Source organism: Pristis pectinata, chromosome 5 (assembly GCF_009764475.1).
Source record: "Pristis pectinata isolate sPriPec2 chromosome 5, sPriPec2.1.pri, whole genome shotgun sequence".
Lineage (NCBI taxonomy): Eukaryota > Metazoa > Chordata > Chondrichthyes > Rhinopristiformes > Pristidae > Pristis > Pristis pectinata.
The window spans coordinates 41698957-41715821 of NC_067409.1; the positions used below are offsets into that span (position 1 = coordinate 41698957).

Consider the following 16865-nt stretch of genomic DNA (forward strand, 5'->3'; position numbering starts at 1 on the left):
ATGTGGACTCAAATCTACAAATGTACACCCAGCAACAATTTTGATGGCAATGAAGTCAAGCAGTACATGGAAGAATGGACCCCACAGTGTGCAGAAGTGCAGGCATTTAACCACCACTGGAAAATAAATTAACAATAAGATGATTATCAAAAGTTAATCATACTGTAACTTCTTCTCATTTCACTTTGTTATTTAGGTTGCTTCTTTGATAAATCCTCCAATCAGGACACGGGTCCAGCACATATTTTCAGACAAAATTACTGCAGCTTATCCAAGCCATCGACGAGCTCCACTGGGAAAGTCTCACAATCAAGCACCAGGACTACCCAAAGGACTAGATATATATAATACCACATTTGGGAAAAGAGTAATCAAAGGTGCTAATAAACAGATAAACACGTCTTAAAAGACAAAAAAAAAGATAAGCTAAAATATTTTATGTATCAATAAACATCTGAGGTAAGGGATAAGGATACTATTTTAAAGGAGTTGTAGGAACAGAACCAGAACTTTCATGTATATTGTCAAAAAGGCATACATGATCCTTTGTTTTTTAATTAGAAGTATTGAGTACAAAGTCAAGAGCGCACTGCTAACCTGTAAAACACTCGTAGGTATTATGTCAATACGATGACCAGGTTTGCGTAAGGGTAGCAAGGCTCTGGATTAGGTGCAGAGAAAAACCACTGGAATTGGAGACATCATGAGAGAAATAACAACTTGTATGTAATTTTCATGATCTTCAATCCACAGTGAAAAGACAGTAGACACAAATTCAAAACTCAGATTCAGAATCAGATAAAAACCTGAAGTGAAAAACAGTTGAGGTGTTTTGGGAAGAGCAGAAGAGTGGGACTGATTGAATAATGTTTTAGAAGAATTGGCTCAGGTACAAGTTGAATAGTGTGCTTCTGTTCTACGACTCTGCATTGGCTGGATGAATGACGCACATGGCCTAGAATCTGGTTGTGGGTCTACTGCTTGTTAGACCTATTACTTGAGAAAATGCTTTTTCTTTACATCCTTCACCAGTGTAGAAGTGGGGTAATTAGGTGAATTTGTTTCTGTTTGTATGGAGAGGTTCAAGGATCTCATTTATATTAAGCTGTGAGATATTGCATTTATTTCTAGCAACAGCCCAAGAAGAAACAAGGACATAAAAATATACAAATGTAATACGATCCTTGCTCTGCTTTAGGCAGATTTGATTTATGATGTTTTTTGTGAAATTCAGACATTCATTCTTTTTGAGTTAGATAAAAATATTTCTTCTTAATGAAGAAATTAAGTGGAATTAAATACCAGTGGATAGAGGAATTGAGGATAATGGGTTTAGGCAATAAAGTGCCCAGACCTAGATCGGATCAGCCTTTATCATATTCAGTAGCAGAGAGAGTGAGGGACCATATTTCTTAAGAGACTCCTATTTCTTATTCTCTTACTGAATGTGCTGCTTTTCATCATCCATATCATCCCTGTTGTAGCAATCAGTCCTGCTCTGCTTGGCCTCTCCATTGTCAATCACATGAGGGAGCCTTAATAGCCCATGCATTTTAGGAAGCGACTTCTTGCATTATTGTTTGCTTTTTCTTTCATGAGATATATGTATTGTTAGCAAAGCTTGCATTTATATCTCAGCCCTAATTGTCCTTGAAATGAGGTAATTACAGAGGATGGCTAAGAGTCAGCCACACAGCTGGGCAAGAAGGGCGAGCCTTCCTTCCCTAAAGGACTGGTAAACCACTATTAATGCCATTGTCATGCTATTCGTAGTCACCATTAATGATGGTTTCTGAGAATTTTAAAATTTTTATAAAATGTACAAGACCTCCAAGAATGCATACAATTGAACCAGTAGGCAGAAAAGAATGGTCCAACAACTAATCTGTAATTCCTTTATGATCCTTTTAGGTAGCTACAGTTTTTGAATCCTTTCTAGCTACATGGCTGATATCAGAGGATTGGAAGATAGCAAGTGCTATTCTGTTGGTTATAAAAGGAGGAAGCGAGCAACCAAGTAGTTAACTGCTAGTTGCTAATTGTATTTAAGTAGTGTGGAGGAACAGAGAGACCTTATAATACATGTTCATAGGTCCTTAATGAGGATAGGCCAATAAGGTGGTTAATAAGGCATATAGAACGCTTTCCTTTATTAGCTGAGTCACAGACTATAACGTCATGATTTTGACAGAACTGCATACAATACTAGTTAGGCCACAGCTTGAGTACTGAGTACAGTTATGGTCAACACATTGCAGGAAAGATGTGATTACATTGGGCAAGATGCAGAAGAGATTTATGATGATGCCATAACTGAAAACCTGTAGTTTAAGAAAGATTCCATTAGCTAGGTTTTTTTCCCCTTGGATCAGAGGAGGCCAAAGGGAGACTGAACTGAGGAGTATAAAATTATGAAAGGGCTAGATTGATTAAATAGGGAAGACCTATTTTCTCAGTAGAGAAATTAGAAACCAGGGGCACAGATTAAAAATAAATGGTTATGGAATTAGTGGGGAGATGAGGAAGAAAATTATTCACCAAGAAAGGGACTCTCTCCTGAAAGGTTGGTAGTGGCAGAAACCCTCATCACCTTTAAAATTACTCAGATGGGTACTTTAAGAGTTGTGACCTGCAGAGCAAAGGATCTAGTGCTGGAAGGACAGATTAGATTAGGATGGACATGATGGGCCAAGTGGCCTCCTGCATTATAAATTTTCTGTTTTGTTGGAAGTGGATCCTTCATTCCATTTAATGTCAATAGGAAAATGGCAAGGGACAGAAGATTGTTTGGCTGCCTAATGGCATTCCTGTGCTACATTTCAGTAGCTAGACATTGCTGGGTTCATTCCCCAGTATTAAAGACAGTGGACCAGACTCAAGAGATGGTGGGCTTTCATCTGAAATGGTGAAAGGGAGCTTATGGTTAGGCAGTGGAAATTAGCCAAATTTTCTTTTTGGTGAGGTGGTTCAACTGATCATGGGGGAGAAATTGTTGCAGGCTTGCTTTAGGACCTGGAGAGGAACACACCTGCTTCTCCTGTCTTGCATGCATTCTTGTAGCCAGCAGCTCTTGGCTTTAGCTGGTGGGATATCAAAGCCATGCAGAATTAGCCTCAAATAAAGCACGTTGTGACTCTCTCTGCTGCACCATGTCCAACCTCTTATAAGAACCACACAAACCATGCCTAAGTCTAGCAACATGTCTTCCAATACCTCCTTCGCAGCTTAGTACAAGTGTCTCTGTAAGGTGCCTTTGAATATTTTTATACAAGGTGCATTAAACTAGCACAGCAGGGTTATGGAGATGGGTTGGTCCACACCTATTTTCACAGCTTCCTCCATGACAACATACTAATGTCATGGTGCCAGAACAGAAATTATGGATCTTGGGTTCTGGAGTGAAGTAGTTGATAGGGGCCCAGATAGTGATAGAGAGGTTTGCACCTTGAGTGGGATTTTAAGGATTGGATTGGGTGGTGGAGGATCAGGAGGTTTTTGAGCTGCAGTCTAATATGAGTGGGGCTGTGGACGATCTTGGGAATGAGGTCAAGTGGGATTGTAGGGGTTAAGGAAGTGATGGGCATGTACTTCTGTAATGGGGGCAACGGGTAAATGATTATGGTCACACCTGTGGTTGTCTTTCAGATCGGGTGGTGGAAGTGAGCAAAGAGAAAAATGAGAATCTATTAGAGACAATCTAAATGAGAATTTATTAAAGGGTAAAGTTGTTCTCCTTTGGGTAATGTTAAGCCCTGCTACTGTGTAAGCAGTCCATACCAAGGATACACAAATGAATATTATGCAAGACCATTTGACATTACACATATGCAGTGGTCTCTATTTGTTTGCATGTCATATGCACAAAAGAACCTGCATGAACACACAAAGAACCATAACTACAGAGCTGTGTGCCAAGAGCTGAGAAAGGGAATTAATCTAACCTCAATTTTTGACCAGCATGGATGTGAAGTGTTAAATGGCTGACCCCATACTTTAGATTATGAGGTCTGTGATTCTTAACCAGAAAAAACTATCTGACGTGCACAAAGGACCCATTAAAACATTATGTCATTATTGAAAGGCACCATCTTCAAAAAATTTGTTGGACTTCTAATAATGTATGGAATTATGAGTATGTTTTGATGTAGGTTGAGCACACCACCTTCTGACATAATATTCTGACTTTGGCAGCAGTGAAAATTAAAACCAATTTTGATAGCTGCAAAATAATAAATGTTTAGTTTAAATATGGGTAATTAATCATTAATTATACTTTTGAACACAAATCAATATTGAAAATTTTACTTCAGATATCACTGCTGGAGAGCTTGTAAACCCACCAAAGACTCGACAACAAATTTATGAAGAATCGCAAAGTGGACATCCACTATATATTGTAACACATAATGATTACAATGTTGGTAAGGACACATGACTTATTCTTGTTTATTTGCAATAACATAGGTCGGCAATAACAATAATCTCTGACAGGTATGTACAATTATACAAACTATGGTAGTTTTCTACGTGAGGATTAAAATTGGAATATGATAAGTGGCTCCATTTGGCATAAAGTCTGGATTTGGTAGTAATCAGGAGAGCAATTTTCATTGTGGGGCAAAGGGCCAATATATTTGCTCCTTGGCTCTAGGAGTTTAAGACTCTGGATTCTTCAAGTGTCCAATAGATGGGATTAATTTAGCAAACATCCAGAGGTCACACTAATTCCATTTTCATGTGGTTGCAGATTCCATGATTACATGGTTAGTGAGCAATGCAGTAGCAGGTTGCTTTCTGAAGGTGGGAAAGGTATTTCCTGAAATCTTTTTAAATAAAATCATCAACCTAAATCAAAGTGACCAACATGCAGTTTTTTTTTATTGTCATCAACATGCATAGTAAGGCTGGTTCACACTGTTTTGAATTCTTCCCTACAGCACAAGAATTTATAATGATACATATAATTGAGCAAAAATAAGGGGAGGGATTCCAATATTTAAACTGATTTGAACTATTTCCATAGGGGAACAGGTGGATAGAAAATACAATTGGTCAAGAATCAGCAAAGAAAGTGCATTTGGAATAGAGACTCCTTATTTCAATGATGGAAGATTGGCTGCAAAATCATTGCGCTGGTTAACTGAAATGCAACAGTAAGTATTCATTACAAAGATTAGTGCTGAGGGGAAACCCTGCTTCTCTTTTCTTCAGTAAAACATGACATCCCTAATGAAACATAGCAGTTGGCTTTGTACATTGACTGATTTATAAATTTACTGACAGGCTTTAAATCGGACTGAGACAGAAATATGTCTGAGCTGTCAGAAGATCAGTGACATGGGAATTGGCATTGGAGTGTGTAAGACCATCTTAAAACTTAACAAAAGGACCATAATGGGGTTTAAATCATGGTTTTGGTGCTTCTCCCACTCATTTTCCTTGACCTTTTTTTATATTTCCCATCTTATTAGTCTCCATTGCAGGCTGATCTGAAAACTCCAGTGACACAAGTGCAGAACAGAATTTATTCTGTAACAAGTGACACATCTCTTGACTCTCTATTGAGTATAAGTCAGGAGTATGATGGAATGTCTCCACTTGCCTGCATGAGTGCAGTTCCAATAAAACACTGGAATCTCAAGCAAAAAAACAAACAGCAAGAGGAACTCAATGAGTCAGGCAGCATCTGATGTCCTGATGCAGGGTCTCAACCTGAAACATCAATCCTTTCCCTCCACAGATGCTGCCTGACCCACCGAGTTCCTCCAGCAGTTTGTTTTTTACTCCAGATTCCAGCATCTGCAGTGTTTCGTGTCTCCACAAAAAGACCATAAAACATCGGAGCAGAATTAGGCCATTCAGCCCATTGAGTCTGCTGCACCATTCAATCATTCAATCATTCAATCAATTTTTTTAACCCCATTCTCCTGTCTTCTCTCCATTACTCTTAACCCCCTTACCAATCAATCTCTGCCTTAAATACACCCATTGTCTTGCCCTCCACAGCCCTCTGTGGCAACGGATTCCACAGATTCACCACCCTCTGGCTGAAGAAATTCCTCCTCACCTCAGTTTTAAAGGGATGTTCCTTTATTCTGAGGCTGTGCCCTAAGATTCTGGACTCTCCTGCTAATGGAAACAACATCTCCATATCCACTCTCTCCAGGCATTTCATTATCCAGTAGGTTTCAGTGAGATCCCCCCTCATCCTTCTGAACTCCATCAAGTACAGGCCTAGAGACATCAAATGCTCCCCCCATGTTAAGCCTTTCATTCCTGGGATCATTCTAGTGAACCTCTTCTGGGCCCTCTCCAGGGCCAGCACATCGTTCCTTTAGATATGGGGCCCTAAATTATAAAGCCTCAGCAGTACTTCCTTGCTTTTATATTCTAGTCTTCTCAAAATGAATGCCTACATTGCATTTGCCTTCTTTACCACTAACTTAACCTGCAAGTTAACCCTAAGGGAATCCCGATCTGGGAATCCCAAGTTCCTTTGCACCTCTGATTCTGAATTTTCTCCCCATATAGAAAATAGTCTACACCTTTATTCTTCCTACCAAAGTGCATAACCCCATGCTGTATTCCATCTGCCACTTCTTTGCCCACTCTCCCACCAGCTTGAAGCTCATCATCATTTAAAAGATAGCAACCTGCTAAATTGGCACTCTATCAACTTTTTCCTCTGTTACTGGCAGCTTGCACCATCTACAAGACATACTGCAGCAACTCACCAAGACTTCTTTGATAATACTTTCCAAATTCACAACCTCCACCTCCTGGAAGAAGTGCAGCAGGTGCCCAGGAACAGCACTACCTGCAAGTTCTTCTCCAAGCCATTCATCTTCCTGACTTGAAAATCTATCACTTGTCAAGAAATTTATTCTTGGTTATTATATGCTATTATTATAGCATTCCCAAAGCATGCTATATATTTTTCACTGTGTTGTACTCCTCCACTAAAGTGTATTCAATTGAAGTCAAACGAATGAATTTTGGACAATACAGTGATGTAATTATTTCGTGCTACTGACCGGGGAGGAATTTCAAGTTAAATCTCATTGTTGCTAAATCAAAATTCTGGCATAACCCTATTGGATAGCACTGTAGGATTACCTTCACCTAACGGTTTGAACCAATTCACAAAGGTGGATTACCTCTAACATTAGAGCTGTACAATACATAGTGGCCTCTCCAGTGATGCCCACACTGAATAAATGAATGTGCTAACTGAGCTTTTGTCAGATGAGCTTTTGTCAGATAAGTCCTGATATTGCTCACCTTTGAATGAAATTTCAAACAGCATGCTCAAAAGCTATCAGCACACAGTTTATATAAAAGCAACAGTATTGCACTGTTAAGTAAAATTGGTATTTTCCTAATAAATATATTTATATTTCATAAAACCTGTAGATGTTGAAAATCTGAAACAAAAGCAGAATGTGCTGGAAACACTGCAGGTCAGCGGCATCTGTGGAAAGAGAAACAGAGTTAATGTTTCATTCCATAGATGCTGCCTGACCTGTTGAGTGTTTCCAGCATTTTTATTTCTTGTTGCACGTTCATAAATTCTTCCCTCACAATTCATGATATTTCCTTCCTATGCATTGTTTAAATATTAATATTATTAACACATACATTTTAATTTTCACTTCCTTTTAATATAGGCAAAAATCTGCAATGATCATATCAAAAAAAATTGATGACTTCAGAGAAAAAACCCACCATCAAGTTGGAAAAGTCCTTGATCCGTAAGTCAAAATTAAATTTTTGGAAAAAAACAATATTTATTATGACTTTCCTGAAGTTTATTTATTTGAAAAATGCATAGTTGGACCCTCTTCAGAAACAGTAAACGCAACGGCCAGGAAACATCTCTTCCCCTTAAGCAGCACTGCAGCCTGTGAGATCTATGCTAGCTTCATGTGAGGCCTCCCAGCAGCCAAATTTTATTGTTCGTGACCAAGGTACTGTATGCAATAGAATAGACTGTACATATATGAATCGAGAACACGAAAACCCAGTGTAAATGATGGGGGGAGCACACAGCTCCTAAACTACCTATTTGCCCACCCTGTCAAGAACCTCTACCTGCACTAGAGTCTGTCGATCCCATGATGACCTCATCAGGCTCCTTGGAAATTTTAGAACTTGAGTAGAAGCAGGTCATCTTGACCCTAAGGGACAAAAGACAAAAACAAAGTTAAAGGTGAAAAATACATGATTAGTGTTGGTGACTAAGGATGCATTTCTCCCCCAGTATCTTTTATTCATCCATAGTGGCCCAATAGTGCTTAATTCATTCATTGTTTTAGTTGCGTATACTTTTTCTGGACTCAGAATATAGTTTAAAATTTTTCCATTTCCGTTCCACATCATTTCTTGTCATTGTATTACCATTACAGGTTTTATTTTCAGGCATTCAAAATCTGTTAGTTGGATCTTTATCCTGTTTGTTTCCTTCTCAATTATTCTCTGCCTTATATTATGGTAGATACACTGTTGGCTAGATTTACCCTGAATTTAATTATTTTGCCAGCTCTTGTTTATCTCTGATTATCAAATTAGGTTGTCAATCTTCCCTTTTTGGTCTTCTTGCACACTGTGTTAGAAAGGAGTCCCCTACACTCCATTCCCTTAATTGGCTTTACCCATCACTTATGGCCAGTTAATTTCAGGATAGCTGAAATTCCCCATGATTATTATTCCAATCCCCATTACTCATTTGCCTAATTTTATGCAGATATCTTCTTTCTGCTATTAGGTTATCTTTGGACTCAGTGTGAATATTCTTTATTTATAGTTATTTATCCACAATGACCTGTATTTAATTTTGTTTACTGCTGAATAACGTTTACTATTTTTCCATTTTTATCTGGATATGGTGGTGGCATAGCACTTAAGTTACCAGACTAGTAATCTAGAGGCCTGGACCAACATTCCAGAGTCCTGTGATCAAAGCTGTGGAATTTAAATTCAGTTAATAATCTGGCATTAAAAATAACTCCCTGGTTTAGACTAAGCACTAAAAGCCAAAGGATTGTTAGAAAAACCCATTTGGTTCAGTAATATCTTCTAGGGAAGGAAATCTGCCATTCTTACCCAGTCTGACTTGTATGTGATTCCTGCACCATCAATACAGTTTAGTCATAAAATGTCTTTGGGGCAATTAGGGATGGGCGGTAAATGCTGTCCTTTCTAGCAATGTTGAGATCCTGAAAAATGAATTCTCCAGGGAAAAATAGAAGATAATAGATGTCGTCTTATAGATATTACTCAAATCCCAAAAACAGATGTATGTTAGAACTGAAATTGGTTAATTATTGTCAGATGTACCAAGATACAGTAAAAAGCTTCTGTTTGTGTGCCATCCAGACAGATTATCCCATACATAGGTACATCAAAATAGTAGGAAGGAAAACAGAATGCAGAACATAGTGTTACAGTTACAGAGAAAGTGCAGTGCACGTTCTTAGAATTGGGGTAGAATGATTATAATAAATGTAATGAATAGCTCTGCTGAGAGCAGCTCACAAAAAGTCACAATGCTCCAGCTTTGAATTAAAGGATATAACAACACAAATGTATGCATCAATACTTACTCTTCAATTTGCTCTAAATTGCAGACATTGACACTTATAAACAATATCAATCAATTTCTGGAACTTCAATGTTCAGAAATGCATAAAACATACATGATCAACAATCAACAGACATTAGATTTTTGCACATTTTTACCATTAGTAGTTGTATGTGTTTGTGCTCCATCCAAACATACGTTATGGATCAGTAAGTGCTACTTAACTGGAGAGCATTACTTTGTTGATATAATCCATTTATTAATCTAATGTATAATTAACAAAACTCGGGGTTAGAGGCAGATTTGAATATATCCTGCCCTGATGTCCAAACCTTCATCTTATGAGTAGCAGATGCTACTAATAATGTTAAACACATGACTTGTATGAGAGGGTGAATTAGATACAACTTATAGGGAAATCTGAACAGGATTGGCCCAAAGGAGAAAGGGACAATGTATTTGAACAAAAGGTTGGAACGATAGGTCGCCAGGTTTCAAAACTGATTACTGCTAGTACTTTACGTTTCGACAGGGTTTTTGAAGACTGGTTCTCATTTGTATTAATGCCTGCTACGCTTATTCCATAACCCCTGAAAGATGTCCCATGTCTGACAATTCCCTAACAACATAGTTACAAGATGAGGGAATGGTCATTTAAAACTGAGGTGCATAGGAATTTTTCCCCACAGAGGGCAGTGAATCTCTGGAATTCTCTACCCCAGAGGGTTGTGGAAACTAGATCATTGGGGATATTTAAAATGGAAGTAGATATATTTTTGAAAGATCAGGGAATTGAAGGCTATGGGCAACTAGCATAGAAAAGGAGATGAGACCTGGGGCAGATCATCCATGATTATACTGCATGGTGGGGCAGGCTTGTGGGGCCAGGTGACCTACTCTTGCTCCTATTTCTCACAATCTTATGCTTGGAGCCCTGAATATGTGGGATCAGATTTCTTTCATATAGAATGAGGCTGCCAACGGAGGCTTGGAAGGTAAATGATGGAGTTTTAGGTTGATGCTAGTTTGTAATAGCCTTGGATATGAATCATTAGGTAAATGGTGGTGTGAGGCTGGAGGAAGACTGGGTAAGAGAGAGGGAAATCTCAAAATTGTGGATCTAGGAGCCAGAGGGGCTGGGTACAGTGACAATCTGAAGAGAGTTGAGGAGCTAGTGGGAGCACATAGATGTTTCCCCTGGCTCCACGTTCAAGCAAGTCATTTTATTACAGGTATTCTACAGGGTTAGTTTCCCAGAGTGCCATCAGTGGTGGTGCTAGATGCCACAAGGCAAATTAACCATGCACAGGGGACCTCGTGAAACCATCTACAACTGGCTTCTTGAGCTGTGGGCCTTGTATGTTTTTACGCACAATGTTGCGAGATGTTCTTCTGCAGGGAATAGTGCCAATATTCCTGGCTGTCAATTTGGGAACCCTTGAGGCCCAGTTTTTAAGCAATGAGTCAAATTTGTTATTCTTTTTATTCACCCACTTCAAAATATATTGCTTCCATAAAAAAATGTCTTATTTTTTTTCTCTCTTTGGTTCTTTCAGAATTGTAGATACTCTGAAGGTTCCTCCTGATCACACATTTGGTGTCCTACTGCATCCTGATGAGTATGGTAATGACTTAAAGCTAAACTGAAATTTCCAGATGGATAAACATGCCATATTAACATTGGCAATTACTTTGATTTAAAGTGGATGAAAACTAATAATATAATTATGAAATATTAAGCTTCATTTATACTTGCACTTCCTTCCTGTGGAAGTAGACAATTCACCTTGGTTAATTTTCATGAGTTGATAGACAACTTTGCTGTGTGGCATAAAGCTACAATGTAGTCCAATGTTTGTAAAGCCTGCGGGATGCCCTGAGGCTGTGAAAGGTTGCCCTATTTAATTGTACGAGCAGAGGTCAGCCATTAAAGATACAGAGGATTAAGTTATGACTCTGGAAATCCCTGAAATTAATTTTGATTTGGCTTTCTTAGCGTAGAAAAATAATGCATTGTGAGCTGTTTCATTGGAACGTTACATTGTATTTGGCTATTGTGATTATGTGGATAAATTTCTTCTTATCTTACAACTTACTAGTAATAGAATCCAAATCTTATATACGAATACATTATTAAATACAGGGACTGAGAAAGATATTTTTGTAGCTTGTGTCTGATTTATATGCTTTCTTACAACATAAGGCAATATGACAATTTGTATGTGGAATATTGATGAGGTTCTCGCTGGATGGAAGGTTCATAAGGATTCAATAACATTGGTTTGTAATACTGAAAGAGAATTTGGATGGTTGCATGTGGCAATAAGGAGGTGATTCTGAGATAGAGTTTGAAAATGCGGAGAGCTTTTGTTTAAATATATTACTATACCAATTTAAAGAACCAAAGCATAATGCAAGGTTCCACCACAAAGCAATGTTTAATTGACTTTAAATACCTGAAGGTGTCAGAGCAAAGTGAAATGGAGGAACATGGGAACTGGAGTAGGCCCTCTAGTTCTTAGACCCGGTTCTGCAATTCAATTAGAGCAATTAGAGCAGTGATCATCATGAGAGAAGTAAAGCCCTTATCGTCATGGCACTTATATGAGGTGTCTGTGATTTGACATTAGTGCAGTCAGTGGCATTCCCAGCAAAATCTGGATGTTGCTAAATACTTGAAGTGAAGGCTTCTTGTGTACTTCACAAATGAACAAGACCTGGAAAAAACAATTGATACCTTATTCAAACCAACCTGCAAGCCATGCTGATTCCTTTAAATAATGCAGGTCCTAAATGTTGAATCCTCTGCGATTAACTACATGGCATTGAATCCAATTTGATAGTGCTGAGATCACATGAGCATAACATAAAGATTGGTACATAAAGATTGGTGCATAAAGATTAGCTATTTTCAGTGAGCTATGAACTTGGACCACAAGATCCCACTGCTCATCAACAAAAGGTCTTGCCATTAACAGCGTACTGTCTCTTTACATTTGATCTACCAAGGTGTAACACTTCACATTTGGCCGGGTTAAACTCCATCTGCCATTTCTCCACCCATATCTGCTACTGATCTATATCCCACTGTATCCCTTGCCAGTCTTCTACACTACCCACAACACCACCAATCTTTGTATCATAGAACATAGAACAGTACAGCGCAATACAGGCCCTTCAGCCCACCATGTTGTGCCGACCTTTAAACCTCACCTAAGACTATCAAACCCCTTCCTCCCACATATCCTTCTATTTTAAATTCCTCCATATGCTTAGCTAGTAATCTCTTGAATTTGACCAATGTACTTGCCTCCGCCACCGCCGCAGGCAGCGCATTCCATGCCCCAACCACTCCCTGGGTAAAAAACCTTCCTCTGATATCTCCCTTCAACTTCCCACCCATTACTTTAAAGCCATGCCCTCTTGTATTGAGCATTGGTGCCCTGGGAAAGAGGCGCTGGCTGTCCGCTCTATCTACTTCCTCTTAATATTGTGTACACCTCTATCATGTCTCCTCTCATTCTCCTTCTCTCCAAAGAGTAAAGCCCTAGCTCCCTTAGTCTCTCCTCATAATCCATACTCTCTAATCCAGGCAGTATCCTGGTAATTCTCCTCTGCACCCTTTTTAATGCTTCCACATCCTTCCTATAATGAGGCGACCAGAACTGGATACAGTACTCTAAGTGTGGTCTAACCAGAGTTTTATGGAGCTGCATCGTTACCTCATGGCTCTTAAACTTGATCCCTCGACTTATGAAAGCTAACATCCCATAAGCTTTCTTAACTACCCTATCCAACTGTGAGGCAACTTTCAGGGATCTGTGGATGTGGACCCCCAGATCCCTCTGCTCCTCCACACTACCCAGAATCCTGCCATTAACTTTGTACTCTGCCCTGGAGTTTGTCCTTCCAAAGTGTACCACCTCACACTTCTCCAGATTGAACTCCATCTGCCACTTCTCAGCCCAGCTCTGCATCCTATCAATATCCCTCTGCAATCTTCAACAAGCCTCTACACTATTCACAACACCACCAACCTTTGTGTCATCTGAAAACTTGCCAATCCACCCTTCTACCCCCTCATCCAAGTCATTAATAAAAATCATGAAAAACAGAGGTCCCAGAACCGATCCTTGTGGGACACCACTAGTCACAGCCCTCCAATCTGAATGCACTCCTTCCACCACAACACTCTGCTTTCTACAGGCAAGCCAATTCTGAATCTATATGGCCAAGTTTCCCTGCATCCCATGCCCTCTGACCTGCTGAAGAAGCCTACCATGTGGAACCTTGTCAAATCCTTACTAAAATCCATGTAGACCACATCTACTGCACTACCCTCATCAATCTGTCTGGTCACCTCTTCAAAGAACACTATCAGGCTTGTGAGACATGATCTGCCCTTCACAAAGCCATGCTGGCTGACCCTGATCAGACCATGATTCTCCAAATGCCCATAGATCCTATCTCTAAGAATCCTTTCCAACAGCTTGCCCACCACAGACGTAAGGCTCACTGGTCTATAATTCCCTGGACTATCCCTACTACCTTTTTTCAATAAGGGGACAACATTTGCCACCCTCCAATCCTACAGTACCATTCCTGTGGACAACAAGGACTCAAAGATCCTAGCCAAAGGCTCAGCAATCTGCTCCCTTGCCTCGCGGAACAGCCTGGGGAATATTCAGTCAGGCCCCGGGGACTTACCTGTCCTAATATTTTCTAACAGCTCTAACACATCCTCTCTCTTGATATCAACATGCTCTAGAACATTACCCTTACGAACACTGTCCTCAGCTCATCAAGGCCCTCTCCTTGGTGAATACTCAAGAGAAGTATTCATTGAGGACCTTACTCACTTCCACAGCTTCCAGGCACATCTTCCCACCTTTATCCCTCATCGGTCCTACCTTTACTCCTGTCATCCTTCTGCTCTTCACATAAGTGAAAAATGCCTTAGGGATTTCCTTAACCCTACTCACCAAGGCCTTTTCATGTCCCCTTCTTGCTCTCCTCAGCCCCTTCTTAAGTTCCTTCCTTGCTACCCTATATTCCTCAAGAGAGCTATCTGATCCTTGCTGCCTAAACCTTATGTATGCTGCCTTCTTCCTCCTAACTAGATGTTCCACCTCTCTTGCCACCCATGGTTCATTCACCCTGCCATTCTTTCTCTGCCTCACCAGTAGAAATTTACCTCTAACATCCTGCAAGAGATCCCTGAACATCGACCACATCTCCATAGTACATTTCCCTTCAAAAGTGCCATCCCAATTCACACTCGCAAGTTCTAGCCTTATAGCCTCATAATTTGCCCTTCCCCAATTAAATATTTTCCTGTCCTCTTTGCTCCTATCCCTGTCCATGACAATGCTAAATGTTAGGGAGCGGTGGTCACTGTCCCCCAAATGCTCACCCACTGAGAGATCTGTCACCTGACCCAGTTCCTTAACTAATACTAGATCTAATATGGCATTCCCTCTAGTTGGCCTGTCAACATACTGTGACAGAAATCCTTCCTGGACACATTAACAAACTCTGCCCCGTCGAAACCTTTGGTACTAAGCAGGTGCCTATCAATATTTATGAAGTTGAAGTCTCCCATGATAACAACCCTGTTATTTTTGCACCTTTCCAAAATCTGCCTCCCAATCTGCCCCTCAGTGTCCCTGCTGCTACCAGGGGGCCTATAGAATACTCCCAGTAGAGTAACTGCTCCTTTCTTGTTCCTAACTTCTACCTATACTGACTCTAGCGAGGATCCTGCTACATTATCCACCCTTTCTGCAGCTGTAACAGTATCCCTGACCAGTAACGCCACCCATCCTCCTCTTCTCCCCCCCCTCCCAATCCCTATTAAAACACTGAAATCCAGGAATATTCAGTATCCATTCCTGCCCTGGTGACAGCCAAGTCTCTGCAGGAGCCACAATATCATAGTTCCATGCATTTATCCAAGCTCTCAGTTCATCACTCTTATTCCTGATGCTTCTTGCATTTAAGTAAATGCACTCTAGCCCATCCACCCTACTACTTTTATACCCTATACTCTGCTTCTTTTTCCTCAAAGCCTCTCTATATGTTAGATCTGGCTTTACTCCATGCACTTCTTCCACTGACCTATCCCTCCGGTTCCCATCCCCCTTGCAAACTAGTTTAAACCCTCCTGAACCACACTAGCAAACCTGCCTGCAATGATATTGGTCCCCCTTGAGTTCAGGTGTAACAGGTCCCACCTTCCCCAGAAAAGATCCCAATGATCCAAAAATCTAAAACCTTGCCCCCTGCACCAACTCCTCAGCCATGCATTCACCTGCCATCTCCTCCTATTCTTACCTTAACTATCACGTGGCACTGGCAGCAATCCTGAGATTGCTACCCTTGAGGTCCTGTTCTTCAGCCTTCTGCCTAGCTCCCTAAACTCACTTTTCAGGACCTCATCCCTCTTCCTACCTATGTCGTTAGTACCAACATGTACCACGACTTCTGGCTGCTTTCCCTCCTGCACAAAAATGCTGTGGACCTGATCAGGGACATCCTGGACCCTGGCATCTGGGAGGCAACATACCATCTGGGATTCTCGCTCATGTCCACAGAACCTCCTGTCTGTTCCCCTATCAAGTCCCCTATCACTATTGCCCTCCTCTTCTCCTCCCTTCCCTTCTCAGCAGCAGGACCAGTCCCAGTGCCACAGACCTGGCTACTGCCGCTTGATCCCTGTAGGTCATCCCCCTCAACAGCATCCAAAGCAGAATACCTGTTTTTGAGGGGAACAGCCTCCGGGGTCCTCTGCACTGTCTGCCTGTTCCCTTTCTCTGTCTCTCCCCTGACAGTCACCCATCTATCTGCCTCCTGGACCCTTGAAATACCTGCTCTAAGGGGGGGGGGGGTGACTGCCTCCCGATGCACAGCATCTACATAACTCTCTCCCTCCCTGATGCTTTGCAGTGTTTGAAGCTGCAACTCCAGCTCATCAATTCTGAGCTGAAGTTCCTCCAGCCTCAATCACCTGCAAATTTATTATCCAACTCATCAAGATTTTCATCCAGGTCACCTATATATATCACAAACAGCAGAGGTCCCAGTACGGATCCCTGTGGAACACCACTAGTCACAGTCCTCCTGCCAGAATAAGTCCCATCAACCACTACCCTCTGTCTTCTATGGGCAAGTCAATTCTGAATCCAAACAGCCAATTCACCATGGATTCCATGCATCTTAATCTTCTGGATGAACCTCCCATGAGGGACCTTGTCAAACGCCCCATGGATAGAATCCATGTAGACAA

At 40.7% G+C, this 16865-nt stretch overlaps 1 protein-coding gene across 1 annotated transcript in view; it reads left to right on the forward strand.

The window, feature by feature from the left end:
• efhb (EF-hand domain family, member B) overlaps positions 1–16865 on the forward strand; it is a 37458-nt gene that overhangs the window by 11833 nt on the left and 8760 nt on the right. Inside the window, exons 4-8 of the mRNA XM_052016618.1 lie at positions 197–377; positions 4311–4421; positions 5024–5153; positions 7668–7751; positions 11137–11204. Of these exons, the coding sequence (XP_051872578.1) occupies positions 197–377; positions 4311–4421; positions 5024–5153; positions 7668–7751; positions 11137–11204 (574 nt within the window). The remainder of the gene's footprint in view (positions 1–196; positions 378–4310; positions 4422–5023; positions 5154–7667; positions 7752–11136; positions 11205–16865) is intronic.